Raw genomic sequence first — 25,340 nt, forward strand, 5'->3', positions numbered from 1 at the left:
TTTGACAAAATTGAAAATAATGTTCAAAGTTCTAATCTCTTAATGAACTCTTTAGTTAAAACTGATGTCCCTTTCCATACATTCATCATAATTATTTTTATTTTTTTTAAATAATCACACCGGGTTAAGGCAGCCTGGCAGGTAAGACGTGGTGGCCTGGCATGGCGGGTCAGACGTGGCGGCTTGGCATGGCGGGTCAGACGTGGTGGCTTGGCATGGTGGGTCAGATGTTGCGGCTTGACATGGCGGGTCATACGCATGGCTTGGCATGGCAGGTGTGACCACATGACTTGACAAGGCAGACGTGATAACTTGGCATGGGGGGTCAGATGTGACAGCTTGACATGGCAAGAAAACATGGCTTGGCATGGCAGGTGTGACCAAATGGCTTGACAAGGCAGACGTGGCAGCTTGGCATGGCAGGTCAGACATTGTGGCTTGACATGGTGGGTCAGACGTGGCGGCTTGTCATGGAGGGTCAGATGTGACAGTTTGACATGGCAAGACAACATTTGTGTGACCACATGGCTTGACGAGGTAGGCATGAAAACATGGCTTGGCATGGCAGGCATGAGCACATGGCATGGCAGGCATGACTGCATGGCATGGCACGACGAGGCAGATGTGGCAACATGGCACGATGAGGCAGATGTGGAAACATGGCACTTCGAGACAGACGTGGCAAGATGGCATGATGATGTAGACGTGACGGCCGAAGCTTCAGGTGCTGGCTCTGGGACTGCAGAGGTTTCAGGCACTGGCTCTTGGACGGACGAGGCTTCAGGCGCTGACTCTCTGTCCGTGGCAGTCGTAGGCGGTGGCTCTGGGACGGCCGAGGCTTCGTGCGGTGGCTCTGGGATGGCTGAGGTTTCAGGCTTTGGCTCTGGAACGGCCGAGGCTTCGTGCGGTGGCTCTGGGATAGCCGAGGCTTCATGCGGTGGCTCTGGGACGACAGAGGCTTCAGGTTCTGGCTCTTTGTCCATGGCAGATGTGGGCGCTGGCTCAGGATCTTTGGTGGCCATGATGGTGGATTGCTGTGACATGGGAGCAACTGTAGGAGTGCAGAGTTCCTCATCAGCCACAACTAAATTGAAAGATGAACTGCTCAATCGTAGGGCAAAATTGACAACTTGAGCCAGATTAAAAGTAATCTGACCACAAGACATCATGGAGTAGATGGGCCCATTTAAGCCTGCCCAAAATAAATTTGTTGAGGGCAATCTCATTAAAGTCCATCTGACAACTGAGCTCACAAAATTCAGCAACATAGTCTGTGAGGGGACGATTCCCCTGGTGTAACCACAGAAGTTTAACTGCTGGGTTCATTGTTGTTGATCGAGTATGAAATGGATGAGATGAAGATAATATTAACCCAAGTGTTATTAAATGTGCAAAATGAGAAAGTATCAAAAGAAAACTATAAACCGAAACAAGAACAGTGATTACAACAAAACTTGACAATGTAAACAAGAACTATGAATATGAACCGAACAATGTTACATACACAATACTCGACAAAGGACAATGGCAAACAGGAGGGCTTAAATACACAAGGACTAACAAGGTTAACAAGAGAACCAATAAACAAGATAAAGACAATAAACACATGAACCAAGACAATATACACATGAACCAATGAAAAGACAAGACAAACAAAAGACCAAAACAATGAAACATGAGGGTAACAGTAAACCACTCTTGACCAGACCAGGAAGTAAACAAATTCCAAAATAAAATTTGTCTAAAATTTGTCCAAAATAAAAACAAAAAACACATAAACATGACAATTAAAAGTTATGCTCAATCGACAGCATTTGTGGCATAATGTTGATTAACACAGAAATGAATTTCGACTTAACTTCGTACTGTTATTTCTTAAATAAAGCTGTTTCAATATGGCCACACGATGTAAAAAATATGTACTGTATGCATACTAAACTTTTCCATGTATAGTTTTGTAAAACTTTACAACTTCGTTGTCGTGACTATGTAACACTGTAAACACTTAAACGATGGTAAAAACGACTATTTAAACACCTTTACAGCTCAAATAGTACATGAGTTTTAACAGAACAATAAATGCCGGTGCTTTTATAAAATTTTAAAATTTCTGCCTTTAAACCCTCTAAAAACTGGCCCGCATTCACTCAGTAAGTGCCTCGCTGTAACCTCAGTATTTAATTTTTTTAAAAAGAAAAGTGACTTTGAAGAAGAGTCAAATTCATTTTTGTGGTAATCAGCATTATGCCTCAAATGCTGTTAATTGTGCTAAATTGTATTGAACCTGGAATATTCCTTTAACTTCTACGCTTGTTTATGTTCATGAATTTCATCCATTATGTGCACCCTCCTATTAGTTCATAAGATAATAATAATATATCTTACATATATATGTTTTAAAGCTGTACAGGTACAGAATGCACACATCCCAAACCCCACTGCCCCATGTGGCGAGCAGTGGCAGTTAGTCAAAATCAATCAACAGATGCTGAACAGTTCATGAGTTTGTAAATCATTCCCTTCCGCTCTACTGTTTGTCTCACCCTGAGGATCACTGGCATCTGCAACCCGCATGAAGTACTATGAAGCAGAATAAACTTCCTTGCGTTTAATAGCCTCCCACTCACAGGAGTAAAGTGTTGCTCTCCCTCTGTTTATGGTTTGTTATGAAGTCGACGACGAGTCTTGTTGTTTGGGTTGACAAATGATTTATACCTTGAGTGGTAATTATGTTGGCTGTTAGGATGTGGTGGAGGAGGATGGAGGGCATATGTGGTTGGTCTGGAAGTTGTTGTTTTTTTTTACTTATGTTGTTCTGAACATCAAAGCCAAGAGTGATCACAAAGTAAAGTAATCTATTAACATGGTCATTTATTTTGTGTACATCTTTGGAAATACTGTGATTATTTGATTTAGATCTCCTCATTGGTTTAATCCTGAATTGTTTTGAAAACACCAATTGCTCAACCTGGCTGTAGTTCTTGTTTACATTTATGCATTTGGCAGACACTTTTTATCCAAAGCGACTTACAGTGCAATTATTACAGGGACAATCCCCCCGAAACAACCTGGAGTTAAGTGCCTTGCTCAAGGGCACAATGGTGGTGGCTGTGGGGTTTGAACCAACAACCCTCTGATTAACAGCCCTGTGCTTTAGCCACTACGCCACCACCATTCCTGTTATGCAGAGCATGTTCTAACTAAAGTAATGTGTATGTATGTATGTATGTATGTATGTATGTATGTATGTATGTATGTATGTATGTATGTATATATATATATATATATGTATGTATGTATGTATGTATGTATGTATGTATGTATGTATGTATGTATATATAAGCAATATTACCTATGGCACTTGGCCTGCAGCCATATCACGGCAGTGCTGAATGTCAGCGTGATATTGCGTATATACAACAGCTCAATTAAGTAATTTTTTTTTTTTTACATTTGAAAAAACTGGGGCCTGGGTAGCTCAGCAAGTAAAGACGCTGACTACCACACCTGGAGTCGCAAATTTTAATCCAGGGTGTGTTGAGTGACTCCAGTCAGGCTTCCTAAACAACCAATTGGCCCGGTTGCTAGCATGGGTAGAGTCACGTTGGGTTAACCTCCTCGTGGTTGCTATATTGTGTGGTTCTTGATCTCGGTTGGGCATATGGTGAGTTGTGCGCTCAACAAGCTACATGATAAGATGTGACGGATTGACGGTCTCATACACGGAGGCAACAGAGATTTGTCCTCCGCTACCCGGATTGAGGCGAGTCACTACACCACCATGAGGACCTAGAGCGTATTTGGAATTGGGCATTCCAAATTGGGGAGAAAAGGGGAAAAAATTTAAAAATATATAAAAATTTAAATTAGGAAAAACTAATATGGTCACAAAAAATGCATTTGTGCATGGAACTACATTCTTGCACTACGGATCATATTCTGAAATTGCTAGTTCTAACCAAATGATGCGTTCAAGCCTACGTTAGTAATTAAAAAGTCCCTTTTGCACTTGTATCGTGTCTTGGGCTGTTTTTAACAAGCTATTGGAGAAACAAGAGTGTGTGTGTGTCTGTGTGTGTGACTTCAACTATATTCATATATACATATATATATATATATATATATATATATATATATATATATAGTGCATATGTAAAAGAACTACAGTTATATTAATAAAGGTGTGTCGCACTATTGTTCAAAAGTTTAGGGTCACTTCCACATACTTTATATATATATTTATTTTTTTAATTAACACTTTGCCTAGATTTTGCAGAAATGTACTCTTGAATTTTCTCAATCAACTTCATCAGGTATCACCCTGGGATGCTTTTTAAACAGTATTGAAGGAGTTCCCATCTAAATGTTGGGCACTTATTGGCTGCTTTTCTTAATTATTTTTACTTATTATTCTTAAAATCACCTGCCTGATATTGTGTAAGTCCCCCTCATGCTACCAAAACAGCACCAACCTGCATAAGTTACCATAGACTTTGTCAGTTTGAAGAAGTCAGTCTCTGTTGACCTCTTTCATCAACAAGGCGGTTCCATCCACAGAACTCTCACTGGATGTTTTTTTTGTTTTTGGCACCATTCTGAGTAAATTCTAGAGACTGTTGTGTGTGAAAATCTCAGGAAATCAGCAGTTACAGAAATACTCAAACCAGCCCATCTGGCACCAACAATCATACCATTCAATTTTTTTCCCCATTTTGATGGTTGATGTGATGATTAACTGAAGCTCCTGACTCGTATCTGCATGATTTTATTCACTGCTGCCACATGATTGGCTGATTAGATAATCGCATGGATGCCAGACCGCTGGTTTGAGTATTTCTTCATTGCCATGTTGCACGTTGTTTTCTCAATTAGAAACAAATTAGGACTGCAGGCAGGCCGATCTAGCACCCACACCCTCTGCTTATGCAGCCATGCACTTGTAATCCATGCAATTTGTTGTTTGGTGTTGTCCTGCTGGAAAATGCTGGGATGTTCCTGGAAAAGATGCCATCTGGATGGCGATATATGTTGCTCCAAAATTGTTACATATATTTCTGCATTAAAGGAATATTGCTTGTTCAATACAAGTTTAGCTCAGCTGACAGAATTTGTGGCATAATGTTGATCATCACAAAAAAATTTAGGATTATTTTGACACCCATCCTTTCCTTATTTTCGCTGTACATCTTGAGAGCAGTCTTATTGGCAATCATGAATTCAAGCTCGATTACATTTCCTATTGCGCCATGTAGTGCTCTGTGCATGCATCAAACACTAGGAAGTGTAATCAAGCTTGAAATCATGATCATGCCTAGAGTCTGCAATGGCAAGATGAACAGTGAAAAAGGAGTTATAGTATGGTCTGTTCTCACCCAAAACCAACTGGATCGTTTTAGATAACACTGATTCAGCCACTGGAGTCTTATGGATTACCTTTATGCCTTAAGCCCTGGTCACCATTCACTTGTATTGTATGAACCTACAGAGCAAGAAATTCTTCTAAACATCCTCATTTGTGTTCTGCAGAAGAAAGGAAGTCATACACACCTGGAAAGGCATGAGGGTGAACGATGAGAGAATTTCAATTTTTGGGTGAACTATCCATTTAAAATAGAGTACCGCCATATGGGCACCATTTTCACAAGGTTAACTAGATTGTCGTTTACGTTTCATGAGTGAAATAAAACCCTGAACCCTTTGCAGTAGGCTAATAACCGAACTTGGCCAGGTTATTACGTCTTAATGATGCCATTGTTCATGCAGTAATCAAGAGCATACAGCTACACCGAATCAATCCAACCATCTGGTTGATGCATCACTGTAAAGCTGAATTTGAAATATTCCCATTTGCCTTGTCAGATGTTGTGAGGCCTGCTTGTCTGGCAAGGAGAAGACTTGAGAAGACAACAACTGAAATGGTAGGAAATGAAATGAGCCAACACTGTTGAGAGATCAGTCAATAACTAATAGTAGATAATGGACATTCATCATACTGCCAATTCTGCTCTCCATTTAGTCAAAAAAAGATTGGATTTCTGCAAAGGAATCCTTGTCCAGAGACATAAAATATGCAGAATACACACAAAATACACAGAGGCAAAACATTTGACAGAATGCACTCTAAACAAAGTATACTTGAAGATCTTGTCTCCTTTGAATTTTATACGTTTTCTAATCACCATAATATGCCTGTTTACTTCAAGGAAAGAGGGCAGGCAATGGCCTCTAAAACTGTTGTATACCAACTCAGAGTGATCTAAATAAATAATGATGAAATTGCAAAATTATTTCAGTTTTCTTATTTTAGGCTGACTTACATTAATCTTGAGAGGCAATTCATGGTGTTCTGTTTCCAAACAGTGCAAAGAAAAGAAAAAAGAGCCATACATGCTCTTGCTTTGGAGGATCAGCAGTTAAACCATTTGTCTCTGTCTGGCTCTTTCTCTTTGTTTGGCTCAGAATTAAGAAACTGTTTGCCAAAGTTGTTTTCTATGAAGGATAGGGGAAAAACACAACCAAACACCAGCTTCCAAAACCATTTACATTGATGGCGTGTCTGCCTTGTTTGAATTGTTTGTGTCTATGTTTTTTCTCCATGGACAATTTAAACAGAAGATTGCAGTGAGTTTATGGATGGTTGTCCTGGTTTTAACTAGAGACTTTTAGTTTTGTAAGAACTGTCATTGTGGATACCAATAGATGTGCTCCCATGTATGTCCATACTTTGAAGATATTATTATCAGTAATAATTTGTGGTACTTGGGGAAAAAATACCATCCAACCAATCAGTTCAAGTAATGCTCAATGCAAGCTCAGCTCAACTGACAATATTTGAGGGATGTTGATTATCAATAATAAAATGTTGATTATTACCACAAAAATGATTTGGACTCATAAGTTTATAAGGTTTAAGTGAGACACTTACAGTGGAAGTGAATGTGACCCATTTTTAAGGGTTTAAAGTCGGAAATGTAAAGAAAAAACTGCTTTTGGTTCTTTTGTGGAAAATAAAATAAAAACAATGTAACATATTTTTATAATACATTGATAACAGCAAGCAACAATGTTTGTTTATATGTTCTGTATTAACCTACTGTATATCTTAACAAAATAAGGAAGGACCACTCGATTCATACACTTGATAAGCTGTGCGCTTTGAAGTGATGGAAAACCCTGGTGAGTTTCTGAAACAGCGATCACTCCATCTCCATCCAAACGTAACTGAACCCAACCTTGGCCCTCAGTGAGGAAACAATAATTCTCTACTCTTTCAAGAGCCCAAGATAACTGAAAATAAAATAATGAAGTTAGTCGTTTTGCTGGCATGGGGGCAAAAGGAGGGGCCAAGTTCGGGCCTAAGGACAGTACGTCTGTACTTCATGTCTGAGAAACCATGGAAAATAACCCTTAGAAGTCTTTAATTATCCTTCATGTACACTGGAACTCTTAGTTTGGCAGGCAAAATGAAAAATGCTTTTGATTCACGCTGTTCATAAGGACAGCAAAACTTTTAGCCTTTGATTCAAGTGGACAAAATAATTGTACTTTTCATGCATAGTTTGAAACTTCCTTTTGAGCAGTTTTAAGTACTGTTGTGTCCACATACATTGCAAAAAGCTGTATATTTTGTGAAAATATTGAGTAACATAAATGTGTTTCTTTAACTGCAGCAGTTTTATGTATGTACTGTATATCTTAAAGACATACTGGAGTTCACCCAAAAAAGAACTTTTTCACATCATTCACCCACCCTCATGCCATCCTAGATATATGACTTTCTTCCTTCAGCTGAACACAAACAAATATTTTACTCCATGTTAACCTGCTTTCTGTCCGCGGTGCTTTTCTTCCTGAACGTTCCACATAGGGAAAAAGCCATGCAAATAGACAACACGTGTACACAAATTACGTTTTATTTTTCTGTTATTGCTATTTTCAAATGACACATGACATGATGCCCATCTGACTTGCTTTAGATTGGTTTCTGAAATTGACCATTTATCAGTCCTAGTTTCGCATCCCTTGATGACACATTGTGTCCATGCTTTGCTCTCCCATTAGTGTAAAGTGAAGATAGCCTGCTATAAATATTGGATAAATCGATGCATGTGTTGTGTGCAAATTTTTATGTTGGATTTTCTGTTTATTGTTCTCAAAAATACATTAATTTTAAAATAAAATTATATATATATATATATATATATATATATATATATATATATATTATTTGTAGTTTTGTATTTTGTATTTTTTTTGGCATTCATAAATGAATAATATAAAAATAGATAACCACATCAGATTTTTTGGGGCTTTTCTCTGACCGCCCACTCTTGCACACAACTCATGGATGTACCATCCACTACCGCATTCAATTCGGTAATTTAATCCCATGCCTCGAGTAGTCTGATCTGTTCCCGTGGGTCCTCTGGGAGTTCTGTGGGAATGCAGATCTCTACATATTAGTAATCCATAAGACTCCGTCCAGTGGTTAAATCTAAATCTACAGGAGTGATATGATGTGAGAAACATCAACATTGAAGTCGTTTTTAATTATAAATTCTGAAAATACACTTTGTCACCACATATACCATTACTTGGTCATTTGGCAGTACACTGGTGGCCAAAAGTTTGGAATAATGTAGAGTTTGCTCTTATGGAAAGAAATTGGTACTTTTATTCAGCAAAGTGGCATTCAACTGACATTAATAACGTGAAAAATGTAATATTACAATTTGAAAAATATTTCAGAACTTCTTAAACTACTTCAAAGAGTTCTCATCAAAAAATCCTTGGGATACTAGCTGTCAATTTGTCCAGATACTCTTTTGTTTTCCTGTTTCAAAAGTGGCATTTGCTTTGCAATTCTTCCCATAAGGCCTGCAAGACTGAGTCTTCTCTTTACTGTTGTACATGAAACTGGTGTTGAGCAGGTAGAATTTAATGAAGCTGTCAGCTGAGGACATGTGAGGTGTCTATTTCTAAAACTAGAGACTCTGATGTGCTTATCCTCTTGTTTAGTTGTACATCTGGCCTTCCACATCTCTTTCTGTCCTTGTTAGAGCCAGTTGTCCTTTGTCTTTGAAGATTGTAGTGTACACTTTTGTATTAAATCTGCATTTTTTGGGGGCAATTTCAAGCATTGTATAGACTTCATTCCTCAAAACAATGATTGACTGATGAGTTTCTAGAGAAAGCTGTTTCTTTTTTGCCATTTTTACCTAATATTGACCTTAAGACATGTTAGTCTATTGCATACTGTGGCAACTCAAAAACAAACACAAAGACAATGTTAAACCTCATTTAACAAACCAAATAGTTTTCAACTGTGTTTGATATAATGGCAAGTGATTTTCTAGTAACAAATTAGCAATTTAGCACGATTACTCAAGGATGAGGTGTTGGAGTGATGGCTGCTGGAAATACGGCCTGTTTAGATTTTATCAAAAATGACTTTTTTTCAAATAGTGATGGTGCTGTTTTTTACATCAGTAATGTCCTGACTATACTTTGTGTACAGTTGAATGCCACTTTGGTGAATTAAAGTACCAATTTCCTTCCAAAACAGCTAAATATTCCAAATGTTTGGCCACTAGTGTATATATTCTGCACGTGTGTGTGTGTTCGCGTTCGTTCGTGTGTTTTAAAGGGATATTTCATTCAAAAAAAAAGAAAAGAAAATTCTGTCATCTTAGGCAGAATGCTTAGTCACCATTCACTTTCATTGCATATTTTTTTCCACACTATGAAAAGAAGAGTGATGTTTTTGACCCACTCAGTTTTGTTCCAGCCTAGAAAGAAAAGGCCTTCAAGTCAGAATGGGAGCTTTGCTTTAATCATGAGCTGCATCTGGAAATCACAGTATTCAAGTGTAATATTCAGGGCCATAACCATATAATATGCTTTTAAGGTCCCCCACCCTTTTTTTCATCCCAGGCAATCTTTGTCTATACTTGATTACTTGTGATTTGCCATTCATTATATGTAGTTATCCCAGTAATTTCCTTGTTGCTTTAGAAAAATTTGCAGCTCAATTGTTGTGCCTCAATTTTTAGATCCAAAGTATAGCAACACCAAACAAGCAGTCTGTAAAAGAGCCCTTGTATAAAGACAGGGAACTAGAAGACAATAAGGGTTGAAACATGGCTTCCCTTGATTCAAGCCAGCTGTCAACCCATGTGCAGTTTTTGGGGTCTGTTTAAGGTTTTGTCCCCTGCTTTAAATACACTTTGTCACCACACACACACACACACACACACACACGCACACCATTACTTGGTCATTTGGCAGTAAATATATATTTTAATGACTTTGTTTACATTTAGAATTTAGATCTGCCATTTGTGTTCAATCAGTGGTGTTTAGACCCCTTTTAAGACAAATGTAAAGATAAAAGGGCAGGTGTTTGCTTTATTATCCATTCAGGTCACCATACTGATGTTTGAATATCTGCTTCCTGGATTTTATGTCTAGTAATAATGGACCCAAGCTCAAATTTCCTTGTCATAAATAATGTGAAAGATTTAGAAACTGCCCCAGTTGTTTGTTGCAGAGTCTGGCTAGTGTTTTATCTTTCTTGTTAAAACTGTATGCTTGACCATGAACATTTCTATTGCATATCTCTATATTGCATCACATTATTAGGGCTGCAAACCAATAACAGTTTACTTAACATTATCTGAGGCACTTTAATATTACAAATTAATGCATTAACACCACAAAAAAATACTAAAATAAACTAATTCAACATTAACCGACGTTCGTTTAAGGTTTAGGCCCACCTATCTATTTGTGGTTGAAAGCACCACTTCTAATGCTAGGTGCCTGAAAAAACATTGGTACGTTCCTCTTTTGTATGGTTTGAAGAGAATGGAATATAAACCAAGATCAAGCTGGTCTGGATCATACTGTAACCGTTAAATAAATTAAGCAGGAGTATTTTTACAAAACTGTAAATCACTGCAGACAGATGAGTTCTCTTTGCCAGGAATGTGTCTTTGTGATATGACAGGGATTTTGTAAACAGAACAAGGACTTCTTAAATAATGAACTCGAGCGATATGTAAGGGAAAAAAATATTCTCAGAGGTATTTCTGGAAAAAAAAGAAGGTATTGACTGTTCATCCCTGCGAAAAACATCCTGGTCTAATAGAATCACATTACAAAACCTTATTGTACGTATCGTGGCACTTTCTTGGTGAAATGAATACTAGAGGCGCTACAACAAAAATTACTTATAATAAAATGCAGATTATCAGTTCCTAAACACTTACTTTTGTTCCTCACAAATCATATAACATCTAAACACTTAAAAACTACATTTACAAGCTTGTTTCAGAGTGATCAAATTGTGGGTTAGCTCAATCATTAGAGCGTTGCACTTGTGATGCAAAGGACTAGGGTATGAGTCCTGAAGAGCATGCGAGTCGACACATGAGCCAAAAGTGTGAAAAGCACCACATAATTATTTGGTTGCTTCTGCAATTACGTTTTTCATATCACATTTGATTTTGTCACTATCGGTTAGGTGTAGGTTTAAGCTTCAGGGTAGGGACATAGGTTTTGTTGATTTAAAACTCGATAGAGCACTGCCCTTAAAAACCTCATCTGATTAGGAGAAAACGTAACTCGATTTTATGCCCCTCAGTGGACATTTCACCTTGGAATAGGAACCCCCTACTATCATTTTTAAAAAATGTGGCCACAGTCATTTAATTCTTTTAGTTCCGGCTGAAAAAAAGCATCTTAAACCAACCATATGCTGGTTTGCTGGTCTTATTCGTTCTGTTTGCTGATTTTAGAGATGTTCTTGGTGAGACCTGTTGGTCGGCCAGCTCAACTAGCTGAGTACCAACTTGGCCAGTCTAGCTAGATCACCATAAACCATGCTAAAACCAGAAAACCATCTGGTCCTTTTTCCACCAAAGATGATTCTATAAAGATATTCCCATTTAGACATTCCCAGGGAACACTGAAAAACTCTGTCAATGTGTGAAAACATAAACGCATTAAAATTTCCCCTTTATTTTCTATGAATGTTCGAAAATTACCATCTAAATCTTATAAAGATATTTAACCTACCTCTATGTCTGCACAGCAGAGATGAGAGACTGGTTTCAGGCACTTTATCGTAAGCATTTTGGAATTTTGGTTTCTTTATTGTGTCAAACACACCAAGTAGTTCAGTGGACTAAATGGAATCTGGCCAAGAGAAGAAGAAAAACAGTAGGTAAAGAGAGCCATTGTGAATGAGGTAAGTGACAGCTTGATGTTATGTGAAGGGATTCAACTAGCAGGTGCTTTGGAGGTTTTTTAAAAAACACACTTGAACTTTTGTATTATGTATATTTTTCCAGAGCCAAGAGCATATGTAACAAGGGATACATGAGATACAAGTGTCAAATCATTGACAAAATCCAGAAAAAATCTGTAAAGTTCTTTTTATGACTTTTCTTCATCTTGCAATAAATCTAGCAACATATCATCACAAATCAAAAAGCCAGACCTCCAATCACCATTGACCCATCCATGAGAGGACCAGAGTCGACAGCATGATTCAGACCACTGTCTCTAAAATAGCCATGGTGGAGTAATTTCAAAGTCTGCAAACGTGTGATGTGGCACAACTACTAACCGCAAAGTACTCTAGCAGATCCTTCAAACATTACCTGTCTTTTCCACTTAAGTGATTTGTAAGCTAAAACAGGCAATATCCCTCATTTAACAAACAATTGTGTTTTGTGTTTCTTGATGTTTAGGTGATAAATCTGTGAGATGTGAATGTTTGAAATATGCAACATAGTTTGTTTGGATTCAGAGCAACAAAAAGCGGAAATGGCAGTGGAAAAATGCAGATGACAACCAGTAAGAGGTAAATCAGCCAATATAAACAAAACTGAAAAAAAATATGAAACATTTATTATTAAATGTGAGTTTTTGTTAAGCAAATTGAGAAACTTTAAATACATGACATTTGATGTTTTGTGGAGAGCTGTAGAAATGCCTTTCTGGAAATGACAGTGTCATCACAATGTGTTCATGGAATCTTACTGTGTTTTCCTGTGATTTACACTAAGTTTTCAAGTCAGTTCTGCAACTCAGCCTAGAGCTCGGCTCAGCCTCTTTCCATTATGTCTCTGACATATTGGCCGCATATGGTCTCCTGATAGATCTTCCTAATCAGTGTTACGATTGTGCAAACCATAAACATTTCCAATAAGAGATTAATCTTTCAGTGTGTTTTGTATCTCTCTGTAGTCTGCTGGCAGCAGTAACTTTAGAGTGAATCGCAGACTAATATTTTTTGTTCTACAAATGATCGTGTTGCTTTAAATAAGTGGTGGGACATGGGAAAATATGTGTGCCTTATCTTAAATCTATATTGTGTATTTGTTTCCCCATTTAGCAGGTGGCCTGCACTGAATTCTGTTTGGGCGGTGGTGATAGGGATTTTGTGATACAAGTCAAACAATTTAAATTCTAGTTTTTCCCTGTGTTTGTAGAATTGTGGAAACAAGCCAACATGATGAGGGTTACTGAGGTCGCATCTTCCACCAGAATGACTATTAATGCTCCTGATTGCTTCAGAGGGACTGTTCCTGCAATGGACCTACTGTAAATTGCTTACGATAAGTGTCTGCTAAATTATACATTTTAATTTCTGTAGCTCAGCTCGTAGAGCTTGGACAAGCAATGACAAGTTCATTGAATTTGATTCCCAGTGAACACACATACAGATGTAAAGTCCTTAGATGCACCGTAGGTTGCTTTGGATAAAATAATTTGCATAAATGTGAAATATTGTTTAGCCAAAACAAAGATATTGTACTGAAAGTACTTGTCACTCCATCCACAACCACACAGCGACTCAAGCTGACATGTCATAGAAAGCTCTTAAACATTACATCATTGTTCAAAATAAAATAATGTGTGAATTGCTATTAAAATCAGAAACCTTTAGCATGTTTTGCCTTTTTAACTCACAGCAAACAAAATTACAGTTTTGAATTTGGCAGGAAATAACTGTGGTCGCTCAGACATCATGAATCAACTTCATGCTGAAAATGAGACTTTGGGTTTGCTTGGCCTTGTTTGCCTCAATGTCAGCATGATGGGTTGGGTTCCACTCCACCCAAATACAAATGGTCTGGTTTCTCTGCATATCTAAATACATTTAGTTGTTGTCACGATTGTGTAATAGAGATGAGAGGCAAGCATCTATTCGCAGGCATTTAATTAAGGTGATGAACTTAACAACAACGAGGAGAACACAAAGAACCAAATAAACTCTTGACTACACTAACACACAAATAACTGAGAGACATTCAGGAGCTGACCAAGCATGATAGAAACTAAAGGGTAACAAACTAGGGTGATGACCAAACACTGAACACCTGGGTACAAAGATGGGGAACACGTGGCTGTGATGAGGGCAGTGAATCATGGGAAACCTAGTTCGGTGGAAACTAAAGACGGGATAAAAAACATTTCAAAGAGTCCTTGAAAACATAATATAAGATAACGGTGATTAACTCTGACATAACCCCACCCCCCTTAAATGGGCAACTCCTGGCACCCCAAAGATGGATGCGGAGGGTAGGATAATGCAAAAGGTAAGGAAGAATCCAGGAAGATAATCAGGTGGCCAGGGGAGTGACCACAGGGTAGAGACTGGGTCAGGAGGTGTGGGAGGTAGCCACAGGGCTGGGATAGAATCGGGAGGCCTGGGGGGCAGCCACAGAGCAATGACAGGATCTGGAGGTCTGGGAGGTAGTCTCAGAGCAGGGACAGGATATGATCTGGTAGTAGGAGGTGGCAGCTTACGGGGCAGAGCCATAGAAGGTGGAGCCACGAGAGGCTTGAGGAATTGAGACACAGGTGATGGAGACCGTGGTGGAATGTGCAGAGTCGAAGGAGGTGGAGATCCAGGGATTAAGGACTGAGCAGTAGGAGAGGGCGGAGCCAAGGAAGGGCCGATGGAGTCCTGGATGACAGGGAAACGACCTCCATGGTCGTGATCATGGGCAGAGACTGGGGAACGATCTCCATGGTCGTGAGCATGGGCAGAGACTGGGGAACGACCTCTGTGGTCGTGAACACTGGCAGAGCCTGGGGAATGACCTCCTGGCAGAGACGGGGGAACAACCTCTGTGGTCGTGAGTACATGCAGAGACTGGGGAATGACTTCCATGGTCGTGAACACTGGAAGAAACTGGGGAACGACCTCCATGGTCGTGAACACTGGCAGAGACTCAGGTACATCCTCCGTGGTCATGAACACTGTCAGAGTCTGGGGAACGACCTTCCTGGCCGTGAGTACTGGCAGAGACGGAGGAACAACCTCTGTGGTCGTGAGTACAGGCAGAGACTGGGGAATGACCTCCGTGGCCGTGAGTACAGGCAGAGACTGGGGAATGACCTCCGTGGCCGCGAGTACAGGCAGAGACTGGGGAATGACCTCCATGGCCGTGAGTACAGGCAGAGACTGGGGAATGACCTCCGTAGCCGCGAGTACAGGCAGAGACTCGGGAACGACCTCCGTGGTCTTGAACACTGGCAGAGACTCGGGAACAACCTCCGTGGTCATAAGTACAGGCAGAGAATGGGGAAAATGTGTCCTTTTCCGGACAGCTGGGATGATGGATACGGGACGGTCGAGGATGCAGGCATTGGCTCTGGGGCAGTCGAGGCAACAGGCATGGGTGCTGGCTCTTTAACCATGGCAGGCATGGGTGCTGGCTCGTTAACCGTGGAAGGCATGGGTGCTGGCTGTGGCCCAGGGTTTCCGCCATAATTCACAGAATGTGGGGAAAATGGCACCTCCATGGTCGGTACTGTTGACTGCATCGAGGAAATCGACAACTGGAGCTTGGAGGGGATGAACGTTACCTTGGAGACAGGGGCCGTGGCAGGCGCTGAAGCCTGGATCAAAGTAGGGAGAATGCTAACGCTAGAGTTTCTAGCATTAACCTCATGTATTCCCTCCATGTGTAGTCTCAGGCAATTCCATCCACCGGTGAGCTGTTAATCCAATCCGGTATATTGACTTGAGATGGTAGTCTTCAAAGATGGGGAACACATGGCTGTGATGATGGCAGTGAATCATGGGAAACGTATTTTGGGGGAAACTTAAGACAAAAAGAGGACAAAAAAACTTTCAAAATAAGAGTCCTTGAAAACATAACAATGATTAACTGTGACCGTTGTCTTGGTTGTAAACTTTTGGAGTGTTTACCAAGGTGCAGACATAAGACACAAATATAGAGGGATTCCATTCTAACTTAGCTGAGATACATTCAGTCCAATTCGTCATATATTTTATGCAATATTTTCACAAGAAATGACTTTCAAATAGCCATTTTGTTGACTATTCTAAGCCTGTTTCTGGAGCATATTCCTTTGCATCAGTAGTGAAGACTAGTCCTAGTTGTCACTAGAAAAGACTATATATCAGTAACTATAAAGTTTTGAGGCAAAAGTCCAATTACACAAATCCATGTTTTCTCAAGCAGTGGTTTTGTGTGTTGGTTTGAAACACCTTTTTCAAAACCCAATTAAATTACGACCTTTTTTGTCAATGAAAGTACAATTCCAATATCATAATGTTCTTCATAAATATCAGGTTTGGGGAAGTTGTCACATATCTGTTAAATGTTATCCATTTATACAAATTATTAATTACAATATTTGTTGGCCAACGCAATTGTTGATATTTTTGTATGCTTTACATTTGAGCTTTTTCTTGAATTATTTTGTGTTTTATAATTCTTTTACTGTTTTGATTTAGCAGGTTCTATTGTGAAAACGTACCCTTTATAGTGTAGGACATGGTGTCACACAAGGAAAGTTCAGTGTTCAATGTTTAAAAGCTTTTTTGTAGCCAAGACCTTTAGAGTATGTGTCTATACAAAAAATTACTTTTAAATATAAACTTACCCTGATAAATGTTATGTAAAACATAAAGTAAAAAATGTGACAACCGGTCTACCAGTTACTTGTCACAGCAAAGGAAAGATGACATAAGAAATAAACCTGACTGAAGTCCACATTAGTATATGATTACATTTCCCATACCTATAGCAGTCAGATATCTCTCAGTCATGTACAGGGAGATGACCCACAATATGTTTTTCTTTCCTGTTCAGCACACAGGAATTTCTCCCTAAACTCAGTTCATATAAATTAACTATAAGGTATATTTTTCAGGAAAACTTAGTCTCCTGTCTAATGTATTATTATTAAAAAAATTGATATCTAGATTTTGGCATGTCCATTTGGTCCCATGGGCTCTAAAACATGATTTATTGATTTACCATGTAGACTGCTATAGATGTTGCATCTGCTTGGAGGCTGAACTATGATCATTGTCAAGGTTTATTTGCACTTTCTTTAGCTAATGAAGAAATATTAAATATGAATTAGTGCTGTACAATATATGTGTATACGAATGCATTAAATAAAACAACTTCTCATGCCACAGAAAATATAGTTCCATATCATTTATTGTTTTGACAGGGTTGAATCACAGTTAAAAATACACAACACAATGTCCCTTACATGTGGATGTCTTTAATGTGTTCTTATTATCTAATCTTGAAGCACTCAATTTAATTTCAAAGTTTATCAGAATTTTAATATTTGAAGACCATGTGAGCAAAAGATGTAAGGGAGACCAGAGCTTGTTCTCGCATGAGAAAGTACTAAACCAGCTTTGGTCTTACTAAAGCTGGTCAGTCTGACCTGTTGGCTGGTTTTAGAGGGGTTTTGGACACTCTTCATCTGCAACTAAACCAGCTGTGCAGCATCTTGCCCAGGCTTAATAGCATCTACAACCATCTCAAACTAGCCAAAACCAGCAATCTTTGAACTCATCTTCAAACTTCGTTAACAGGTATCCATAAAACAAATAAGATCCCTTTTCTGACCATGTTAGGCTAGTTGGGACAACATTTGGGGGAATATTGTTGGTCGATGCAAACTAATTCACAGTAATTCACACATGTAGTGATATAATATTTGGAAAGGTGCTCTGCACTGTAATGAAACCATTGAGTAGGGTCTGCACAAAACAAAGTCTTTAGGAGTACTTTGCTTTATTCTATGTCAAAAAGATGTATAAACAGACAGTGATTTGTTCTTTTGTTGTCTCTCAGGACTGATGGGACAAGAAAGTGATCCAAGGTCATGCTCCACTTCTGCAGCACATGAAAGTAAATGTCCTGCAGGGTGTTCAACATACTTCCCTTAACCACCAGATGGGAGGAATCATTCAGTTACATGACCTGACAAAGCTGTTGTGTTGGCCGCCATTCTCTCACCCAAACCACATCACAAGCCTTTAAGAATGACAAAAGATTTCTCAAGATTAGTTCTTTTAAACACCTTCATCCTCCTCATCTTTTGTGTGTGTGTGTGTGTGTGTGTGTGTGTGTGTGTGTGTGTGTGTGTGTGTGTGTGTGTGTGTGTGTGTGTGTGTGTGTGTGTGTGTTTATTTATTTTTGTCTTGTCAGTAGTTACTTTAAACACAATAATAAAGACTGGCTGGTTTGAATATAAATCAGGGCACTAAATTATTCTCACTGGCAAAACCTCCAAACACAAGCACGGTACTCAAAGTTAAAAATGCAACATTCAAAGAGATGGATGGATGGATGGGTGGGTGGATGGATAGATAGAGTAACATTTAATATAGTATTAACATAAAAAGCTGGACAGAAAAGTTCATTAACAGCAACGAGTCTACATGGCTTTATTTCAATGTCTATGAACATTTACAGTAGTGTGCAAAAGTTTTAGGCAGTTTTTTGGTTGTTGGCAGAGAGGATGTTCCAAGCATCTTGGAGAATTTGCCACAGTTCTTCAATCTATTTAGCCTGTCTCCATTTATTCCATCTCTTTTTGTAATCCCAGACTGACTCGATGTTCAGTGGAGGGCTCTGTTGCTGTCATACCATCTGTTGCAGGGTTACCTGATCTTCTTTTCTGTTCTTTTATATTTGCAAAAGGAATGTTTTGGAGTCTAAAATTTATGTTTCCTATATATATATATATATATATAAATAACCATCTTAAGACAAATGTTTTAGTGAAACAACTGATGTTATGTGTGATGTTAACACTTTTGTACAGTAATGTATGTCAGGATGCTGAGATGTCTGGAGTAATGGCGTTACTATGTGATTATGTCGAACTAAAAGAACAGCAAAATCTCTCTTTTGTGAGTACGACGTTACATAGGTGGCACCATTTTCTTCTTTTTGTTGTTTTATTTAGTCATTCACTGTATTGTCTTCTTTTCGTTCTTCTTTTTTCTTTTACAATTGAATTAACATTTCTCTTTGTATCGATTGTTCTTGTATAATACAAATGAAAACATTATTTTGAACCGTAAATTGCAAAGAACCGTTCAAAAGAAGTGGTTCGCAGAAATGAATCAGACTATCAAACCTAGCGTGCAAGATCGTCGCACAGCAACAGATTTGAGCGAAAGTGAAGATTTTTGGTGACCTGTTATATGTCTTCGGAAGACTTTGAACATTAAGTACGAGTCATAATGACTACGTTCTGATGTTTTTGTCTCTAATAGTGTGTTTCCCATTTGTAAGTTTCGTTGAACAAAAGAGTCTGCTATGTATTTGATGCATGTTTTTTCTTTACTCAATACACATATAGTTTGTTTACAATTAATGCCGTTAGTCTCACTTCTAGTAAATAGGCTAACTGCATAAAGATTAAATATATTCACGCGCAGTAAGTTCACTTCCCTCAGAAGAAGATTTGGCGGCACCAAAGCCTAACCAAATCATATCTCACAATGTTTTGGCGCCCCCTGTCGTGTAGGTGTTGGTATGACTACGCTCCTACACGTGGTTCATGAATATTCATGCGGGAGTGGGTTGCCTTTGTAGGTGGGAAGTTTCACTCCAGCAATTTGAGAGCGTGTGTGTTGGGAAGTGTAGATTCAAGAGTTGGATGCTGACGGACTGATTTCACCCTGTCTGCTGCGCGCACTTTGGAGGAGAGAATTGTTTTGAATCGGTGCAGCGTATTTTAAGCTTGACAACTGCAGGAAATTGGAAGTATAAAATTGGAGGTTGTTACGGCACGCAAATGATAACTTGGAAGATGGATATAATCTAAAAGGGATTTTGGCTAAACCGACATAGCATTTTGAGCGGTTTTCAATTGGTCGTTGCTTTGCCACAGGCTGGATCTCTCTCATTGCAAAGCAAGAACAGATGAGTGTAAGTGTTGCATGACTGAAATGAGTCAGTGATGATGAACTTGCTCAATCTTGTGACTTTACACCCCATCGTGAAGCGACGCGAAATACTAGAGCGCTCTTGTTATAATCAATGCTCTCTCTTGCAATGTATAGACAACTTTGTATTTGACATTTATCATATTGGGAGCTTTCTAATTTTGGCGCATCACTAGTTTGTGTAGATGGGTTGTTAGTAACTTCGTAAAGTAGTGCGATATCACAATAACATAGGTGAATCAAAGTTTTTGAATTTCAATTGGTCTAGTAGACAATACATGTACTGCACAACAAATCTCATTTTATGTATGGTTGGCCACACTTTTAGCTTAAATTGCATGCAAATGCGAGTCGTACTGTTACAGATTATGTTTTGCAGTGTTTCAGTTGCATGCTCGATCCAGATTAGTTATTAGAAGACAATTGAGATGTAAGGAATGTTTTTAACTTCACTATTAAGGTATTAATTAATTAATTAATTATTGTTATTATTATTATTATTTCTTTTTTTCTGGGATATTAAGAATATTACCAATGATGGATCTACACTTCAGTTCAGCTCTGCTTGCTATGATCCAGTGCAATTAATGTGCACATTAGATAAAGGAAGATGATCCCAAAAAGTTACATTGAAGGGTCAGAACATCGCACCGAGCTGTTAGTAATTAAATAATCGTACAGTAAGATAATGCAACTGCTACTGATATTAGTTTATATTAAATGTAAAGTTTAGAGATATTATATTTTCTGACCATAACTTACAAGATGCAGTAAAAGTCTGTTGGTTAAAATATATCCTGGGGTTCACTTTGCTTGCAATTGCTGCAGTTTTACCACTGAGCTTCAGTTATTTGTCTGTCTATTCTGCACCCCTATGTTTAATGTATTTTGGCATTGGTGTAACCCATGCACAGCCCACAAAATGCTCCAAACCAAATTTTACTGTTGCGTAACATTTGAGGCTCCTTTAGAGAATGAATGGAGAAAGTTCAATATGTGACTGCCCATAACTGTCACTATTTTTGTGTTAACCTGTATAAACGTTGGGAGTTGGGCTTCCAAAATCTCTGCTTCCAATATATACAGAAGTTTGCTTTATCAAAATTATACTAAACAAACTATAACCCAAATTAATGTATTTGATTTCATCTCCAACAAATAAAAGTGATATTAAAAGCAAGATCTGCAAGATTTCCAATTAAATTACAGTTTAATATGTTTCCTAAGCTTTCTTGGCTGGAATATTTGAGATTATATTTTTGGCGATGTGTTGAACCTCAAGGAAATCAATTGCAGAATAACGGGGCAGATGTCCAGTGGTAATTTATTTAACTTACTTGACACGCCAGAGCATATAGCTAGATTTTCTCTCCTTGCAAGACATTCTTTTTAAATTGTTTCATCTGTGGAATTCTTTTGTTAGCTGTCAAGAAGTGCTGTGCTTTTGTGTTAGTGACTAGCAGAGGTTCCTCCAGACCACATTCCAAATCTCCCTCTAAGGACTATAATAATTAATATTCATCAAGATAACAGGGCTGTTTTCAGCCACTGTGGATTTGCATTTATATAACTATCACACTGTATAACCAACTTGGTTGATTCCCATCTCTCTGGTTCATTGTTTTAGGTTGATGGTTGCCATAGTGCGATACCACAATTACTTAGCTACTGTTCCCACCTCTCTCTTTAAGCTTAGAGACTATTAGAATATAATGCACCACCCATTGTTGCTCTTCAGTCCATTTCTAAAACACCACATGTTTGGGAATTTTTTGGGAGTGATCCATTGGTTTGGTGAGTCACATCCTATTTAATTTTTTTATTCACTTTGTTCTGATGTCGTGAGCTTGAAAATTAACCAAGTACCTCACGCAAATAAGCAGGCTGTATCAGGTTGTTTATATTATAATGGTGTTTAAATCAGAACAGTATGTTTGATTTGACAGCCACGGTAAAACATGCAGAATCTAATAAATCAAAGATAAAACTAGAAGGCAATGTACACTAGACAGGAAGTGTAGTTGATTCTGGAGTGAGTCAAGCTGAAGAAAGGTTTCGAGTTTGAGCCATTTTTATTAGTCACTGGACAGAGTGAAAATTATAAGGTTTGCAACGAAAACAAGCCCAGAATTGATGTTCGACTCTCAGACAGTGCAGAACCAGGTCGAATGCTGAAGGGCTTCCAAGACATTCCAGGGATTATGTCACCCGTCTCTCATCCCAATGAACAACCAGTTAATTTCTCATGTCTGTCCCTGACCTCTGTTTCGGGTGATCTGAGATCTGTTTCGGATCTTGGAATGAAAGAAAAACGGGGTCATTAAACAGTCACACACTCACAACTTTACATCACTCTTGATCTCATCCCTTTGGCTCAAGGAAGGATTCTCTGATGATCAGACAATTCCAGTACCTCAGCTGTGGTGTAGTTAAAATCATCCTTACAGGTCCCTGGTGTAATACTAAACTCAACGCAGTTGAGGCATCTGCTCTCCAGAGATGTGTGCAGAGCAGACTGCAGAGCAAAGCAGAGATTGCATGCCAGAGGGCCGTTGCCCATGCATCTGCATTTCTCATTATGTGTCTGTACACATGTCTTGTACAGCCATGTAGGGTCAATGGGTGAACCTCTTATTATATTTGCCTCCTGCTTTGTTTGTGTGTAATGTTTAAAGATTTAATCTGGTAATTGAAAGGTTGTTAGTGACCCATAAAAGGTGATCAATTAACTTTTACCATTGTGCCACTGGGCACTTAGGTGTAGGGGTACGGGTGGTGTAGCTCATTCTGCACTGTTTGTGCTACAAACATGAATATTAAAAAGTCACTGTGTTACTTTTATTAGCAATCTGACAAATTTCACCTGGTGGACGATAAATCGGATAAAATAAATCCCATATACCTACAGTGAAGGAGAGACTTGAGCCATATCTAGAGACATGGGGGTCGGCCTTTTTGATTTGGGCCAGTAAGTAACCATCCAGAGCTCTTTAGCAACCACATAGCAATGTGCTATAACCATTCAGAACACCTTAGAAACCGCAGGTGTTCTCTGGACCCTGGCAAACATTCATGGTGGGGACATTTGTACAGGCAAGTACCACTGATTCTTTTTTCTTAAGAAAATGTAAAAACTAATTGGCAAATAAAATTTTATTTTCGGTGCTAAAGGAAAAGTAACAGTGGATGCCAATTATTTTTGCAGATATAAGTCAAAGAGACAAAGACTTAGAATTAGATGGTACAAAAACATAAAAGGCAAAAACTATCAAAGAGTGTTACCTAAATTTCCTAACTGTAAGAGGAAGACAAAATACTGTGGCAATGGCTTATATCTCAGCCCGCTATGGATATTTTTTGACTAGGTGCAACAACTGAAATATAGGGCTCTCCATATGGCAACAGGCATGCTGGACATGTTACCATTCTTTGAAACTATCTGCAAATGGGATGGTATAGCCTGTGTTCAGTTAAAACTACACACAGTGAGCTTCATAAATTGTGTACTGAACTTGTCCGCTCGCTGCCACCAGATGTTTCCAATCTCTTGCCGTAACCGAAGCTGTATCAGCTGGTGTCATGTTCAAAGGGCCCAGCAGCACGTGTGGTTCTTTGTTTTCTTCAGCTTATAGACCTTCTTCCACAAACATTTCCACAAACACACTCAGCAGGTGTGATGGTGTGGGAAAAAGATTGTCCCCTGAAGCCAGAACATCCTAAATGCTGGCCTAACCATGGCTGATAGGGCCTCATGTTTTCCCATGCCACACATGCATTTAATATAGATTAGGAGCACACGCACTGTACATATCTAAGGTTCACAGATGGTTTTCTTTTTTCCCACTAGCTCATGTAGAGCACATCTCCTTTGTTTTTCACTGAACTACTGTAAAGAGTACATATGTTGAGTTGAGCTAAAGGCAAAGTGTCTCTACACGAAACAGTCAGGGTACATTCAGTGGAAGTGTGTTATTTCTGGCGAAGAACACTGCTCACGATCCTGAAGGGAAACAATACAGCCATTAGAAAAAGCATATTTTTAAATCTGCTAGTTCGTTTTATGCAGTCCAGTGTAGCAAGTGAATTTTTAAATGCATGTATCTCTCTCAGTTACTATGAGTTTAAACAAGTTACATGAATCTTAATTTTATGTGACCAATACGATGGCTTTAATGTTTTTTTTCTTCTTATCAGTATTATGTCTCTCAGTGTCTGCGCCTATTATTAGATTATGCGGTTGCTTATATTAAGCTCAATTCTCCATTACTGAGCACACGTGTGCCTCCCCCTTGTGGGTGGTGCACCGTACATTAAGTATTTGATTGCTAAATGGTGTTCATAAAGAGGACGCTGTGTTTGTTATCTTCCCTGTAAACTATTTAGTGCTTCTCTTGCATTTAGTTTGCAAGAGAAGCAGCAGGATACTCTCTTCAGCTTTGTTCTCTCACTCCCGGTGAGATGTGCCTGTACCCAACAAATATGAATCTGTATAAATTGTTAGGTTGAAGTGTATTGATGTGGTGAGCTTTAGTGTAAGGTAGGAGCCTTTCTCACTGAAGGTAAGGCATTTATTTGGGCTTTAGTGTGGTGGTTTATAAGGGTTCCAATTTTAAGTGTATTCATAATAAATTTGCCATTGCAGGTGAAATCAGAGTCACTTCATTGTTTGTTTAGTCAAACTTCTTGCACTACATTTGTTTCATTTCTGCACTGTAAGGGACAAAACATTCAATTAAAGACAGTGGGGAAAATGTTTTATTTATAGTAAGTGTGTACTGTATGTTGTTCCAAAAAAGAAAACCCAACAGATACACGTACAAAAAATATTTTATAACGAATGCTTGCCAAATAAATGCGATCTATAACGTGTTGGGCTCAGGTATTCAGTAAGGCAGAAAATCAAGACTTCTTGATAATAACATGGGAAATTGTGCAATAAAAGAACTTAACTTACACTTTTACTCCAGCATGTATAATCCACATTAAGTTGAACTGAAACTGGAGCTGGCAGGTCCAAAGATATGAAACTAACACTAACGTCTAACTTATCTCCAGAAATTGTTGGCTCGTTATTCGTTTAACA

General features: G+C 38.7%; 1 protein-coding gene across 1 annotated transcript in view; it reads left to right on the forward strand.

The window, feature by feature from the left end:
• Positions 1 to 543: 543 nt before the first annotated feature.
• The window catches only part of LOC127631698 (protocadherin-16-like), a 170,607-nt gene continuing 145,810 nt past the window's right edge, over positions 544 to 25,340 (forward strand). The window contains exon 1 of the mRNA XM_052109954.1: positions 544 to 1,116. Within this exon, the coding sequence (XP_051965914.1) occupies positions 544 to 1,116 (573 nt within the window). The remainder of the gene's footprint in view (positions 1,117 to 25,340) is intronic.

This window comes from Xyrauchen texanus, chromosome 38 (assembly GCF_025860055.1).
Source record: "Xyrauchen texanus isolate HMW12.3.18 chromosome 38, RBS_HiC_50CHRs, whole genome shotgun sequence".
NCBI classification, from domain to species: Eukaryota; Metazoa; Chordata; class Actinopteri; order Cypriniformes; family Catostomidae; genus Xyrauchen; species Xyrauchen texanus.